This window comes from Cnephaeus nilssonii, assembly GCF_951640355.1.
Source record: "Cnephaeus nilssonii genome assembly, chromosome: 13".
In the NCBI taxonomy this organism is placed as follows: Eukaryota; Metazoa; Chordata; class Mammalia; order Chiroptera; family Vespertilionidae; genus Cnephaeus; species Cnephaeus nilssonii.
This window is the reverse complement of record NC_137084.1, coordinates 17,711,040-17,725,978: the sequence shown is the minus strand read 5'-3', so window position 1 is coordinate 17,725,978 and position 14,939 is coordinate 17,711,040. Positions and strand designations below refer to the sequence as shown.

General features: G+C 43.0%; 2 protein-coding genes across 2 annotated transcripts in view; both read left to right on the top strand.

Annotated features, from left to right (window-relative positions):
- Positions 1 to 7,882, top strand: part of AGBL2 (AGBL carboxypeptidase 2) — a 36,744-nt gene extending 28,862 nt beyond the window's left edge. Inside the window, exons 16-18 of the mRNA XM_079789408.1 lie at positions 282 to 389; positions 3,257 to 3,346; positions 7,697 to 7,882. Of these exons, the coding sequence (XP_079645534.1) occupies positions 282 to 389; positions 3,257 to 3,346; positions 7,697 to 7,864 (366 nt within the window). The 3' untranslated portion in view covers positions 7,865 to 7,882. The remainder of the gene's footprint in view (positions 1 to 281; positions 390 to 3,256; positions 3,347 to 7,696) is intronic.
- A 2,531-nt stretch (positions 7,883 to 10,413) lies between these two features.
- MTCH2 (mitochondrial carrier 2) overlaps positions 10,414 to 14,939 on the top strand; it is a 28,348-nt gene continuing 23,822 nt past the window's right edge. Inside the window, exons 1-3 of the mRNA XM_079787073.1 lie at positions 10,414 to 10,601; positions 13,361 to 13,445; positions 13,599 to 13,705. Of these exons, the coding sequence (XP_079643199.1) occupies positions 10,515 to 10,601; positions 13,361 to 13,445; positions 13,599 to 13,705 (279 nt within the window). The 5' untranslated portion in view covers positions 10,414 to 10,514. The remainder of the gene's footprint in view (positions 10,602 to 13,360; positions 13,446 to 13,598; positions 13,706 to 14,939) is intronic.

The following is a 14,939-nucleotide window of genomic DNA, read 5'->3' as shown; positions in this document are numbered from 1 at the left end:
AGTCTGGGCGTTGACCAAGTCTGGATTTCCAGAGGGAAGTGGTGGAATGGCTGGCAAAGGAGTGGCTGGAGCTGGTCAGGGTTGCTGGGTGCTGAGGGGTCAGGCCTGGCCCAGGCTGAGGCTTTCTCCCAGCTGAGGTACCTACATATACCCTCTGCTTTCTAAAGTTGAAAATGCTTTCAGAGGTGGGAGTTTTACTGTTGGGTGAATTGGGTCAATTATGAGCAGATTAATTGCAATCAGTCAATTGAAAAACATTCTCTTTGCACTAATCCTTCTAGAAAAGGCCAGGATTTGCTTCCACGCTGCAAAAGCAGCCTACCTTTTTAAAAAATTCTGAGAATGCCAGTTCTTCAACAGTAAAAAATGAAAGACCAAGGATGAGTGAGGTAATTTTTTTGGTCTGTTTATTTTTCTTTTTTTTTCTTTATTAAGGTGTTACAAATGTGTCCTTATCCCCCCGATGTCCCACCATCCCCCAAGTCCTGCCCTCACCCTCACCCCCCTGTTGTCTGTGTCCATTGGTTAGGCTTATATGCATGCATACAAGTCCTTTGGTTGATCTCTCACCCTTACCCCCACACTCCCCTACCTTCCCTCTGAGGTTTGAGCATCTGATGGATGCTTCTCTGTCTCTGGATCTGTTTTTGTTCATCAGTTTATGTTGTTCATTATAATTCACAAATGAGTGAGATCATGTGATATTTATCTTTCTCTGACTGACTTATTTCACTTAGCATAATGTTCTCCAGCTCCATCCATGCTGTTGCAAATGGTAGGAGTTCCTTCCTTTTTATAGCAGCATAGTATTCCATTGTATAGATGTGCCAAAGTTTTTTAATCCACTCATCTGCTGATGGGCACTTAGGCTGATTCCAAATCTTAGCTAGTGTATATTGTGCTGCTATAAACATAGGGGTGCATATGTCCTTATGAAGTAATGTTTTTGCTTGACTTTTTTTTTAATTCACTCATGGAAAAAATGTATTAAAACTTTTTTTGTAATTTTTTTTTAAAGTGTACAACGTGATGATTTGATGTGTATACATTGTGAAATGATTCTCACCATTGAGTTAACTAACACATCCATCGCCTCACATGGTTATTTTTTTTCTTTTGGTGAGAACATGTCCAGTTCTACCCTTAGCAAATTTTAATTACACCATGCAGTATTATTAACTATAGTCACCATGTTATACATCAGATCGTCACACCTTATCTGATAACCAAAAGTTTGTACCCTTTTACCATCCTCCCCCTATTTGCCCCACCTCACAGTTGCTGGCAACCACCATCTACTCTGTTTCTATGAGTTTGACTTTTTTAGGTTCCACATATAAGTGCAATATTTGTCTTTCTCTGTCTGGTTTATTTCACTTAGCATAATGTCCTCCAAGATTATCCATGTTGTCACGAATGGCAGAATTCCCTTCTTTATTATGGCTAAATAACATATGTTTGCACATATTTTTTTCTCATTCAGTAGATTGCCTTTTCATCTTATTGATTTTCTTTGCTGTGCTTTTTAGTTTATGTAGTTTCACTTGTTTATTTTTTGCTTTTGTTGTCTTTGCTTTTGTTGTCAAAACCAAAAAATCATTGCCAAGACCAATGTCAAGGAGCTTACTTCCTATGTTTTCTTTTTAGGAGTTTTACAGAGTCAGGTCTTAAATGTAGGTTTTTAATCCATTTTGAGTTGACTTTTGTGTATGGTGTAAGACAGGGGTACAGTTTCATTCTTTTACATGTGAATATCTAGTTTTTGCAACACCATTGTATATTCTTGGCTCATTTGTTAAAAATTAAATGACCACATATGCATGAATTTATTTCAGAGCTATATATTCTGGTCCATTCTTGACTGTCACACAGATTCTCTGATTTTTCCAGTTAGTATGTCTCTCCCACAGGGCGAAGAACACAGTAGCCCTCTGTGTCACCCTTACCTGTCAGTGCCACTGGGAGCAGGGGAACATTAAAATTGGTGGTGAGGCCCCGGGTTCGATCCCCGGCACCTCCACACACACACACACACACAAAAAAAAAATTGGTGGGGAGACTGGCTCTGCTTTAGATTACACACCACTGAAGCCTGACACCAAATATTGGTGATTTGTGACTTTATACCCAGAACGTAAGAACAGGCTGCTTTACCATCCATCCAGCCATTTATTCAACAAATTGTATTGTGTAACCACTATGCGCCAGGCCCTCTCCTGGACGTGGCGAATATGACATTGAACAAAACACTATCCCTGCCTCAGGGACCTTAGAGTCTGGGCTGGGGATTTGACAAGTAAACAGCAAATGACATTAACAGAATAGGATGCAGGGAACACAGAGAAGCACCTAACCAACTTTTAGTACTTTGTAGTTTTGTAGCTATAAAGTCCCTGGTTCTTTTATGTATAAATATAAGTTTTGGTACAACAGTAGCTAATTCTTAGTGGGTAGAGTGTAACATTGGCCCTCCTCTGGCAGAATGCTACCCCGTGAGTAACAGTGAGATAACAAGGCCCCGCTGTGTTACACTGAGGAACCCTCACAGACACAGCCATCTCCATTCAGTATTGAGGGACACCTGGGGTCTAGTGTAATAGTGACAAGGAAACAGCTCTGAAGTCTGTCTGGAGTTCAAACATCACCCCCACTATGTAATTTTCTGTGAGATACTTAACCACCCTGGGACTCTGTTTCTGCATCTAAAATATCTATAGATATAAAAGCCTAAACAACCGTAACAACTGGACAACCAATAGCTATGACATGCATTGACCACCCAGGGGCAGGTGCTCAATGCAGGAGCTGCCCCCAGGTGGTCAGTCTGCTCCCACAGCCATCCTCCTGCGGCCGGCCCCCATCAGCCTGATCGGGACTGGGCGAGATGGGCCCCACTCGGCCCCAATCACCAGCCAGGCCGAGGGACACTACCTCTGCACAAATTCGTGCACCAGGCCTCTAGTTATGGTAATAATATCAACAACATAAGGTTGGTTGAGAATATTAGATGTGAATCTGTGTGTAAAGGGCCTGGCATATGGTAGGTATTCAATAAACATTATTGAATTATTTTGAATTATTTGAATTATTTGAATTATTTTCTTTGAATTATTTGTTTGTGTCCTGCCTCTCTTTTTGTGTTAGAGTATCATAATGAATCAACATGCATGAATGAAAAACACTCAGAGAATGTATATTCTAATACTCACACTTGTCCAAGTAGAAATTTTAATGAGAATGTGTTCATTTATTCTAGTCACAGTTAAATGGAAGAGACAAAGACATCTCCCTGGACCCATCAAAAGCAACTAGCTTGATTCTGACTAAGAATAAAGAAAGAAAGCAGGTATTTCACCTAATATATATTATACCTATATGCTGGTGATTTACTTTATTTGGTTTTGAAATGTATTATGTGATTTGGTGGGGTGGTGATCCATAGTCCACACAGTTTCACCTTCTCAGATTTGTTCTGCTCAGGTGAACGCCCAAGGTAATTTGCACCCTCGGGCTATAAACCACTGACCACCCTGGGGCACAGCCCACAAGGTACTAAAGGACGCAGACAGCCCTCCCAGAGCTAACAGCTTGCCATGGAGAAGTTTTCTTTATTCCAACGAACATTTGTTAGGCAGCTGTTATTTTGTAACTCCAGGCAACATCTCAGGGAAAACAGTGATAGCGTAATACAGCAGTGCTCACCTCAAGGTGTTATTAGCAGCAAGCGGGGTAGGGTAGGGGCACCGCCTTAAGCTATGACGTGTGCCCCACGTGCCGTGTTACAGTGATCCTGCAATGCTGAGGTTTGTGAATGGTTTGCTTTCTTAGAAGAATAAGTTAGCATGACGCATATTTATCCCTATCCATCACTCTTGTTCCTTGGCACTTGCATATTCTTTCCTGAAAAGGAGGCAGAGAGGTGGACAGATGGTAAGTAAGCTGTTGTTTCAAATAGCACTGGGTGCGTCTGTGGGAGGGTGCAGCTCATGTGTCCAGGGAAAGATTTGAAACCACTGGATTGAGTAGGTATACTAGATATAGAACCCACAGTTCTCCTAAGGGGAAGTCCCTCCTTTATTCTCAAATCTGTTGCTTGAGAATTGTCAGGTTGATGTTCTCATTTATTCGGCAGTATCCTATGGAGAACCTAGTAGGTGCCAAGCCCTTTGAGAACAGTAAGACATGATCCCTCCCTTAAGGCAATGACCCTATACATGGGGTGGCAAGGTAGTCCAACCACCTGGTATAACAGAAACTGAAGAGCGATGAAAAAAGAGGGTTAGCCCTAGCCATTTTGGCTCAGTGGATAGAGTGTCGCCTGAGGACTAGAGGGTCCCAGGTTCGATTCCAGCCAAGGGCACATGCCCGGTTTGCGGGCTCAATCCCCTCCCCAGTGGGAGGCATGCAGGAGGTAGCCAATCAATGATTCTCTCTCATCATTGATGTTTCTATCTTTCTCCCTTCCTCTCTGAAATAAATGAAAAAATATAATTTAAAAAAAAAGAAGAGAGGTTTAAATAAAGTCAAAACAAAGAGAGTTTCTGTCCTGACAGACAAATAAGTGATGGACTTGTCCTTTCTCCCCATTCAGCATTTATTACAAGAAGTCTGTAGGTGCCTAAAACCATATCCTGCAACTGAATCGTGCTGGTTAAGCTGCAACATGTTAAGCTGCAACATGTCACCAGGGATTTGGTGAAACCCAGTGTACTGGATGAATGCCTTCCAAACCTGTACCTTTGCTTCATTTTCCTAAAGTTCCTAGTTTAATATCTCTCTAACAGAGATGTAGGCATGTAACTTCCAGACAGCTTATAAAATGCAGTCCCTGATCTGCTCAGAGCAATTAAAATGTTGCCCATAGAGAACCAAGATGGCGGCATAGGTAAACAGCTGTACTTGCTGCCTCCCACAACCACTTCAAAATTACAACTAAAAGACAGAACAACTATCATCCAGAACCACAGGAATGCTGGCTGAGTGGAAGTACTACAACTAGAGAGGTAAAGAAGAAAGCACACTTGGGGAGACTGGTAGGAGGTGCAGAGGTGCAGAACGGACTGGCACCAGGTGCGCTGCTTTTTTAAAAAATATATATATATATTTATTGATTACAGAGAGGAAGGGAAAGGGAGAGAGAGATAGAAACATCAATGATGAGAGAGAATCACTGATCAGCTGCCTCCTGCACATCCCCACTGGGGACCGAGCCCACAACCTGGGCATATGCCCTTGACCGGAATCAAACCCAGGACCCTTCAGTCCACAGGCTGACGCTCAATCCACTGAGCCAAACCGGCTAGGGCTGTGCTGCTTTTTTTAATCAGGAGGGAGATACAAGCTCCCGCTTGCTCTGAACTCCAGTGCTGGGCAAGACTCTGGGGGACCCAAACACATACAGGGAGAAACTGGACTGTCTAGGATCGGGGCAGGAATGCGGGGGCGGCTTTCTTCCAGACAGAGGTGTTCCTAGTGGTCATTGTTCCTATGCTGGGACCTCCCCAGTGCAGGGCTGACTGGCAGCCATTGCTGTTTGCTCAGCCCTAGAGATTCCCTGAGACCCCACCCCACCCAATTTACAACCCCACCCAAGCTATGCACAGCGGCTTTTGCATATGAATGGCCTGTCCTTTCTCAGCCTAAAATCTGTCAAACAAGCTGCAGCTTGGTCAGGGAGCCCCAAAGCTATCAAAATAAGGCTGAAGGCCAGCAGCAGCAGCAGCCTGCCTGCTTGACAGCTGGGCCTCATCTGGGCACTTCCAAACCCCATACAAAGAGGAGGAATCTGCAGATCTCCCTGTAGCTCCTGCTGGGTGGCCCCAGACAGTGGCTGACCTTGCACCTCCTTGGAGATCCAAGAGCCAGTGTACCCAGTGGTTAGTGTGAGACCATACCAGATTACAACTCTTCACATCCATAAATGACACACTCAGGGGCAGACTCAGTGAGCACCAAAGACCCACTGAAGCAAGTCCTGCCCCATAAGGGTGTCTCCTGCTAAACAGATCTTCCATTGTAGACACAGCTGGTCCTCACAGCCAATTGGCCTGGAGGTCAATTCCTCCCAGTGATACCAACAGCAATCAAAGCTTAACTGCAACAAGACTGTGCACACAGCCCACAAAGGGGTGCACCAAGAGTGTCCACATCAGGTGATTGGGGAGGCTGAGCCACTGGACCCTACTACACAAGGCCACTCTATCAATTCAAGGAGCCTTAGCAGCTACCCAATACATAGAAACAAACACAGGGAAGCAGCCAAAATGTGGAGACAAAGAAACATGTCACAAATGAAAGAAATGGAAGAAAGCAAACTATGCACAGCGGCTTTTGCATATGAATGGCCTGTCCTTTCTCAGCCTAAAATCTGTCAAACAGTTTAAAACCATAGTTATAAGGTTACTCAAGAATTTCTAGAAACCTCTGAGGAACTTAGTGAGACCTTCAAGGATCTTAGTGAGAATGCCAAAAAAAAAAAAAGGAAAAGGACCAGTCAGAAATTAAGCATACACTGATTGAAATAAAGAATAATACACAGAGATACAACAGTAGGCTAGAGGATCCCAAGAATCAAGTTAAAGATTTGAAATATGAGGAAGCAAAAAACAACCAACCGGAAAAGAAAAAAGAATCCAAAAACATGAAAATAGTGTAAGGAGCCTCTGGGACAACTTCAAGCGTACCAACATATGAATTATGGGGGTGCCCAAAGGAGAGAGAGAGCAAGATATTGAAAACCTATTTGAAGAAATAATGACAGAAAATTTCCCCTACCTGGTGAAAGAAATAGACTTACAAGTCCAGGAAGCACAGAGAACCCCAAATAAGAGGAATCCAAAGAGGACCACACCAAAACATATCATAATTAAAATGCTAAGGGCAAAAGACAAAGAGAGAATCTTAAAAGCACAAGAGAAAAACAGTTACCTACAAGGGAGTACCCATACGACTGTCAGCTGATTTCTCAACAGAAACTATGCAGGCCAGACGGGAGTGGCAAGAAATATTCAAAGTGATGAATAGCAAGAACCTACAACCAAGATTACTCTACCCAGCAAAGCTATCATTTAGAATTGAAGGTCAGCTAAAGAGCTTCACAGACAAGAAAAAGCTAAAGGAGTTCATCACCACCAAACCAGTATTATATGAAATGCTGAAGGGTATTCTTTAAGAAGAGGAAGAAGAAAAAAAAGGTAAAGATAAAAAATTATGAACAACAAAGTGACAACAAATACATATCTATCAACAAGTGAGTCTAAAAATCAAATGAATAAAAAATCTGATGAACAGAATAAACTGGTGAATATAATAGAATCAGGGGCATGGAAATGGAGTGGACTGACAATTCTCAGGGGGAAAGGGTGTGGGGGTGCGTGAAGGGATTGGACAAAGATCTTATACCTATGGACGTGGACAGTGGGTTGGTGAGGTCCTGGGGTGGGGTGGGAACTGGGTGGAGGGGAGCTATGGCGGGGGCGGGGGAGAGGAACATCTGTAATAATCTGAACAATATTATTTTTTTTAAATGTTGCCCATAGACCACTGGCACTCTGAGGGACAAAGGCAAATGCTTGATTTGCCTCTGCCGTGTAACAACTACTTCTCACTAACTCCTTGTAAACCAATCCGAATCCTTACTCTAACTTTACAAATTAAAACATAAAGTGAGTTCAACTTTTATATCTTGTTTGCACAGAGAGAAAAGCCAGGATTTACATGCTCTTCAAAGAGAAGCACAAACACCAGCAAAGAGCCAGATGCAGATACGAAGCCAGACTGGTCCAGGAACAGGTTTCTTGCCACAAAGAGAGGCCACACCACCATGGCAGGGTACCCGTCCTTGCACATATACACATACCCGTAGGGCACTGGGGCTGCACACCACACGTTGCTTCCTTGGCATGTTTTGGGTGAGACACATTTGTAATGAGGGAGTTGTGTGGTGGGTAACCAAGCTTGTTGGTGGTGTACTGTGTTGTGCATTCACGTGCACTGACCTTCCACTGTGTGCATGCCTTCGAGATGCACACCTCATGAATTAAATTACTTTTCATAAAATGAAGCTTCATTGTGATGTCTGGAAAAGCTTCCTTTATCTGAAGTTCAAGTGTGTTCTCATGGAACTACAGCACAGAAATAGCTCATTTTAACCAATAGATATCCTGTCCAAAATTATGTGCAAATCAATTTTAAGTGATCAAACTCTGTTTTAAACATATTCTGTGAGTGTGCCATGTTAAAAATGTGTCACAACTTGCTAGTGATGTCAAACTGTCGTATCTCAGACTTGCTCAGGATGAAGTGTTCCCACATAGAGAAAACAATTCATGTATTACCCGAAATTTAATGTTGCATATATTATGTTCAGCACAGTTATGTAAGTTTTAAAACCCATTGATTAAAATTCTTTCTCTCTAACCAGTTGTTTCCATTGATTGGTTAACTGCATAAGCTTTTGTGAACAGGTATTTTAGATCCCTCACAGCACCTGTGCTGTCAGTGTGCTAGTATCATGTTCAGAAAGGGTCACTCCAGGTCCTGCCAGGCTTCCCCTTTGACTTACCTTCTTCCTATCACATTGGGTTGCAGCCCTATACCTTTTTTCTTTTTCTTTTTTTAAAATATATTTTCATTGATTTCAGAGAGGAAGGAAGAGGGAGAGAGAGAGAGAAACATCCATGATAAGAGAGAATCATGGATCGGCTGCCTCCTGCAAGTCCCCCACTGGAGATGGAGCCCACAACCCCGGCATGTGCCCTTGACTGGAATCGAACCTGGGACCTTTCAGTTCACAGGCCGACGCTCTATCCACTGAGCCAAACCGGCTAGGGCCCTATACCTTTTTTTACTTCTCTTATCTATGCTGCTGACTTCAGCTCCTTTTCCTCTGAGATTCTTCCCCAAACTTCATGGGCAACTTCTACCCTGCACCAACCACCCACTCTTGCCAGAGGCTCTGTACCTCTTAGTGCCCACAGGTATCAGCGGGGCAGAGACAGTGAATATTTTGTTGGCACCACCAATATACAAATTCATGACTAAAAGTCCCCTTGCTAAATGATCTCAGACATTGCCTCGTTAGACACTGTTGTTTAGATTGTCAATTGTATTGATATCTAAAAATTTTTGGATTTAGTTAGAAGCAACTTAGGTTTCTTACCATTCTAAAAGCTACAGTTACATATTATATTATTGTGTGCCAGGATGGGTAGGCTTATTATATCATTCAATCCTCACAACAGTATGAAGTAGACATTACAATACTAATTTGTCTTAAGATTCAAAGAGGTCCTGTAATTTGCCTAAAGTCACACAGTTAATAACTGGTAGAGGATGACTTTGGAGCAGGTCCATTGAACTTTAAAGACCAAGTTCCTTCCTGCTCTGTAAACTGCCTCCCCATATCATCTAGCACTGTGCTGAATACAGGACAATATTAATCAAAACTAACTTTTGTCTTTTAATATACAGTTTTAAAAAGATCTTATCCCGTACACAATTTTACTTAATGCTCAATAACCCTGAGAGGTAGGTACTAGGGTTACTCTTAAATTTCAATACAAAATCTGAAAACAAAAGAAGAGAAAATGACTTCTGAATCACTTCGATACAAAAGAAAGTCAGAAAAAGAAAATAAATTCAGGATCTAATACAAGTCTTCTTGGCATTTCATTCTCTGTGCCCCACTTTGTCTCACTAAGTGTTGTTTGATATAGAACGTATGGGTTGGGGCTGAAGGGGTAAGGACAATGTCTTTTTCTTTTTGCTTCTAAAAGCCTGTACTCTGATGGGCACTAAAGTATTTGTTCATTCATGAGCACCGCCAGGCTCAATATACAACAATGAAAAAAGGCTTAAAGTTCCTGGACTCAGGAGTTTACATTGTAGTGTGGAGAAGACAAACAGGTAAATTACAACGATATGTGCTACAGGACGCTGTGGTAGGAAATAAGGGGGAGGTAAATTTACAGAATGACCAGAGAGAGCATTTCTGAGAAGTTAGCATTAATTGAATGAATGCATGAAGAGCAACCCGAGTTTTTGTTGGCCATTAGATTTTTTTTATGGTTCTAACGCTGAATACCCTTTGGACCTTATGTTGCTGATGCCCAAATGCCAACTGCAGAGGCGAGTCATAACGAAGAATCCTTCCCATTATTTTTCTTCTTCTGACCTTGCCTTAGCTGTCAGGGTCACACACACCCCATTGCCACACCCATTCTTCTGCTTCCGGGCGCTTCCGGCCTGCGCAGGCGCAAGAGAACCTGCCGTTCCTAGTGGAGGGCGCGGATCCCACTACAACACGCATGCGCACCAGGCCCGTAGGCCCCGCCCAGACCCTTGCGCGGGCGCGCGAGCGCCAGCCGTTTCTCGGGGCGGGGCGGTGGGCGGGGCCTGGGGGAAATGCGCGCGCCGCTGTGTGTGCGTGCGCGCGCGCCGCCGGCGGGCCAGTGATCCGGGACCGGCTTGGTCGCTAGGTGGCTCGGTCTGTCCGTCCGTCCGCGGGTGCCATCATGGCGGACGCGGCCAGTCAGGTGCTCCTGGGCTCCGGTCTCACCATCTTGTCCCAGCCGCTCATGTACGTGAAGGTGCTCATCCAGGTATGAGTCGTCGCCATTCCCTTCCCCGCCCGGCTCCCTCTTCGGTTGCCGCTGCCCGCGGCGACGGAGGGCCGGCTCCAGCCTTCCCGGGCCTTCAGCCGCCCAAGATGCTACTCTGCTGCCCCGTCCTTCCCCGCAGGGACGGACAGCTTCCACCGCCCGCCGCCCTTCCGCTGCTGTGGGCCTTCGGGGGCTCCGCTTCTCTGCCGGGAGGCGAGGCCCGCTCCGTCCCCGTCGCCAACTGCCGCCCTGCCCTGCCCTGCCCGGCCCGGTGGCTCCTCTGAACTTTGTATTTTCTCTCCTGAGGTTGATCTCGGCCGCTCGTCACCGAGGGCTTCCCCAACCCACTCCCTCGCCTCTCTGAAATGAGTATTCCCTCCTTACCCTGCCCAGGCGCAAGACACGCAAATCTGTTAAAATTTGAAATTAGAGGAGAGCTAACGTTTTATTAGCATTATTTTTCTTTTTTGACTACTGTTACTGCCGCTCCTCTGTTCCGAGATTTTAGCCCCAGATACCCAGATAAACACAGGAGCCCTTTCAGCGGGGATCATGAAGGGGGGCCCAGGAGCCTGCGGGAGGGTCCCCGAGCGCCCTCGACCGCAGCCGCCCATGTGGCTCCTGACGCTGAAATCACTTCTGTCTGAGCTGGAAATCAGTTCAGCGGAAAGAGTTTTCGCGAGTTGAAACATATGTTAGTTTCCAATGTGCTGTAAAGTAATTCTTAAAAGGTATTTATATTCACAGGCAAGTAGACCAGGTTTTAGCTGGTGATAAAGTTAGTATTATCAGTTGCCTTTTTAATTTCCCTGTGATGGGAGGGAACTCACAGAGCTGGCCTTTGGTGAGAGTTGACATACTTACATCATGCATTGTGCCAGGGAATGGACGCTTTTAGAAGTCTCCCTTTCTGCCGGCCAGCGTGGCTCAGTGGTTGAGCCTCCCCCTGTGACCCAGGTCCAGGAGGTCACGGTTGGGTTCTGGTCAGGGCACAGTGGGGCGTGCAGGAGGCCCAGGGGATCAATGATGCTCATCATTGATGTTTCTATCTCTCCCAATCTCTGCCTTCCTCTCTGAAATCAATAAAAAACAATTATCTTTTAAAAAAGAAGTCTACCTTTCTGTCAAAAATATGCAAGACACGCCCTAGCTGGTTTGGCTCGGTGGATAGAGCATCTGACCGCGGACTGAAGGGTCCCGGTTCATTCTGTCCCAGGGCAAGTGTTTCGGTTGCAGGCTTCATCTCCCGCCCTGGTTGGGGTGAGTGCAGAGGCAACCAATTGATATGTCTCTCTCACATCTACACTGAGTGACCAGATTATTATGATCTCGGAACACATACCGGTAATAATCTGGCCACTCAGTGTATATCCTATATAATAAAAGGCTAATATGCAAATTGTCCCCGACCAGGAGTTCGACCAGCAGGCAGGCCAGCCAACCGCCCATCCTCCCCCTGGCCAGGCTGGCCGGACCCCACACGCACAAATTCATGCACCGGGCCTCTGATATACACTGAGTGGCCACATTAATATGTGTCCAGAGATAATAATAATCTGGCCACTCAGTGTATATTTCTCTCTGTCTGCCCTTCCCTTCCACTCTCTCTAAAAATCAATGGGAAAATAGTCTCCGGTGAGGATTAACAACAACAGAAAATATATGCAAGACACTAGGAAGGACCACATTTTTTATTCTTGAGTTGATGCTAACCCAAATGATGTGTTGCTGAGTTGACCCATGTGGATTCTGATTCTATATGTAAAACACTACTGTAAAATAAGTTATTTAAACCAAGAACAAAGACTTGGATTGGAATGTATACTGTGTCATCTAAACCAGAGTTGACAGGTTTGTGGCCAGATGGTATCTCCGATGACAGCATTTTACAGTAAATCTGGTATGAGTCCATTGCTCAGTACTTTTCCAGAATGTAGTTTTCTAGTGACATTTAAAGCTTTTGCCTCAAAAACTTGAATATCCTTAATCCCAATTACACAAAATCTACGTGTTGCCAAGTGTCTCAGGGGTTATGGTAAAATTCCCAAATACACAGTTTTTTAAAATAGTTGCAGTTACACTTTCAGGGAGCTCCATCAGGAGTTATTTAATTGAGCAGGTTAAGGATCACAGCAGTAGAGCCCAAACCGTGTCATACAGCGTTTTCATTCTCTCTAACACTAAAAAGAATATATTGTAGAAATAAGATGATAATCATTAACTCTAAAATGGCCTTCATTTGGTTGTTAATGACAGTCTGCTGTTTAACATGGTCATAGCTTGTAATTATTCCCCAAGTGAATTATCCAGCTGTATTTGCATTTGCTTTTTTAGTGTTTTGTCTTGCTAGCCAAATATGAAGTTGATAGCTTAGTCTTCTCATTTTGTCCAAATATATGAAATGTGTTAGATTTTCTTCAGAAAATATTTTTGAGCCTCCTCAGTAAACATTTGCTGTCCTAGCACAAAAGTTTCCTTTTTCTATTTTCAGTTTGATATTAGTGTATCTCAGCTAAATATCTTGCCTTATAGAATTTGAGCCAAAAGAAAACTTGGAGTTCATTGAAACCAGTCTTATCAAACGACAAAACAAAAAACTGTAAAGGATGATGCTTCATCATTGCCTTGGAAAACATACACTGCATTTTAACTTGTGTTAAATATTAACCCTAATTTTGTTCTTAATTCAAGACCTTTCAACCAAGGCATTCAGGGAAATATTACTTAGTAGTGATATATGCATACTCTTGTTTTCAAAGGTGGGATATGAACCTCTTCCTCCAACAATTGGACGAAATATTTTTGGGCGGCAAGTATGTCAGCTTCCTGGTCTCTTTTGTTATGGTAAGTGTCTTTGATTTATTTGGAATTGGATGACATTGAGGATCATGACAGGCAGGAGTTACTGAAAAAAATTGTTAGAAAGCATGTTTCCTTGAAATTTCTATGTAACCCTTTCCTTCAACTAGAATTTAAATTTCTGACTTCTGTTCTTAGCTCAGCACATTGCGAGCATCGATGGGAAGCGTGGGTTGTTCACAGGATTAACTCCAAGGCTGTGTTCAGGAGTTCTCGGAACTGTGGTCCATGGCAAAGTTTTACAGGTAAGAAGAAAATTCAGATAATCTTCCTACAGATTTAGATGATCTTTTATGCAGTTTGTCCTACTTATATATTCCAAATACATATTTATAAACCATGGCTGTTCTTCTTTAAAAACATTTACATGAAATACCCATTCTTAATTCTATCTTGGGAAGCAAAGGGAATTTGTGTGAAATTAAGTAATTGATCTTTGTTTATACAACCTTCTTCCTCTGAATTTGTTGTTCTTTTCCTCACCTGAGGATATTGTTCCATTCATTTTTAGAGAGAGTGGAAAGGACGGGGAGAGACAGAGAGAGAAACATTGATGTGAGAGAGACACATGGATTGGTTGCCTCCCGCATGCACCCCAACCAGGGCCGAGGATCAAGTCTGCAGTCTGCCCTTGACCAGAAATGAACCTGGGACTCTTCAGTCCTTGGACCATGTTCTGTCCACTGAGCCAAACTGTCTAGGACTGAACCTGTTGTTCAAGCAAAAATTAAATACACTTATTTGATCTCCTGTATAGCTGATTTTCCTTTCTTTGAAGAAGGAAAGCTGACTGAAACATAACTCTTTCTGAAGTTATTTTCCTCTTATTTCTAGAGTAATCCCTAGTAAAAATGCTTTGTTACAATTTTACTTTTTTTAACAAGATCAACATAAAAATCAGAATAATACTTATTTGTGGGGAGAGAGAGAGGAAGAGGGACCTTGCATAGGGTTCTGAGGTAATGCAAATGATTTTTCTTGACCTGGATCATGGCTATATGGATATTGCCTTTTGATTACTTGTTACATTGTACATTTGTATTTTGTGCACTGTTTCTATATCTGTGTTATATTTGTATAAATTTGAAAGTTTGTTTTAAAACCTCACTAAAGTATACAACTGCAGAATAGTGTTTACTTTTGGGAAGGGAGAAGAGGTAAGGGTGGAATTTAGCTATATCTGTGGCATTTTATTTTAAGAAGGTAAGAGATCTTAAGCAAAAGGGGCAAAATGTTAACATCTATTTAACCTTGGTGGTGGATATAAAGATGAATTGTTTTCTTAATTTTTCTGTATGTTTGAGATGTCTCAATGTTTTTGAAAACATCAAAGTTACATTTATTTCTTTATTAGTGATCCTTTGTTTTACCAGCTTCTTTTAACTTCTAAAGCATATAATTTTAATTGTACTGGTTTCTCAGTTGCACCATTACAATGTAGGTGAAACAGCATTACCCTTTGCTCTATTTATAAAGGTG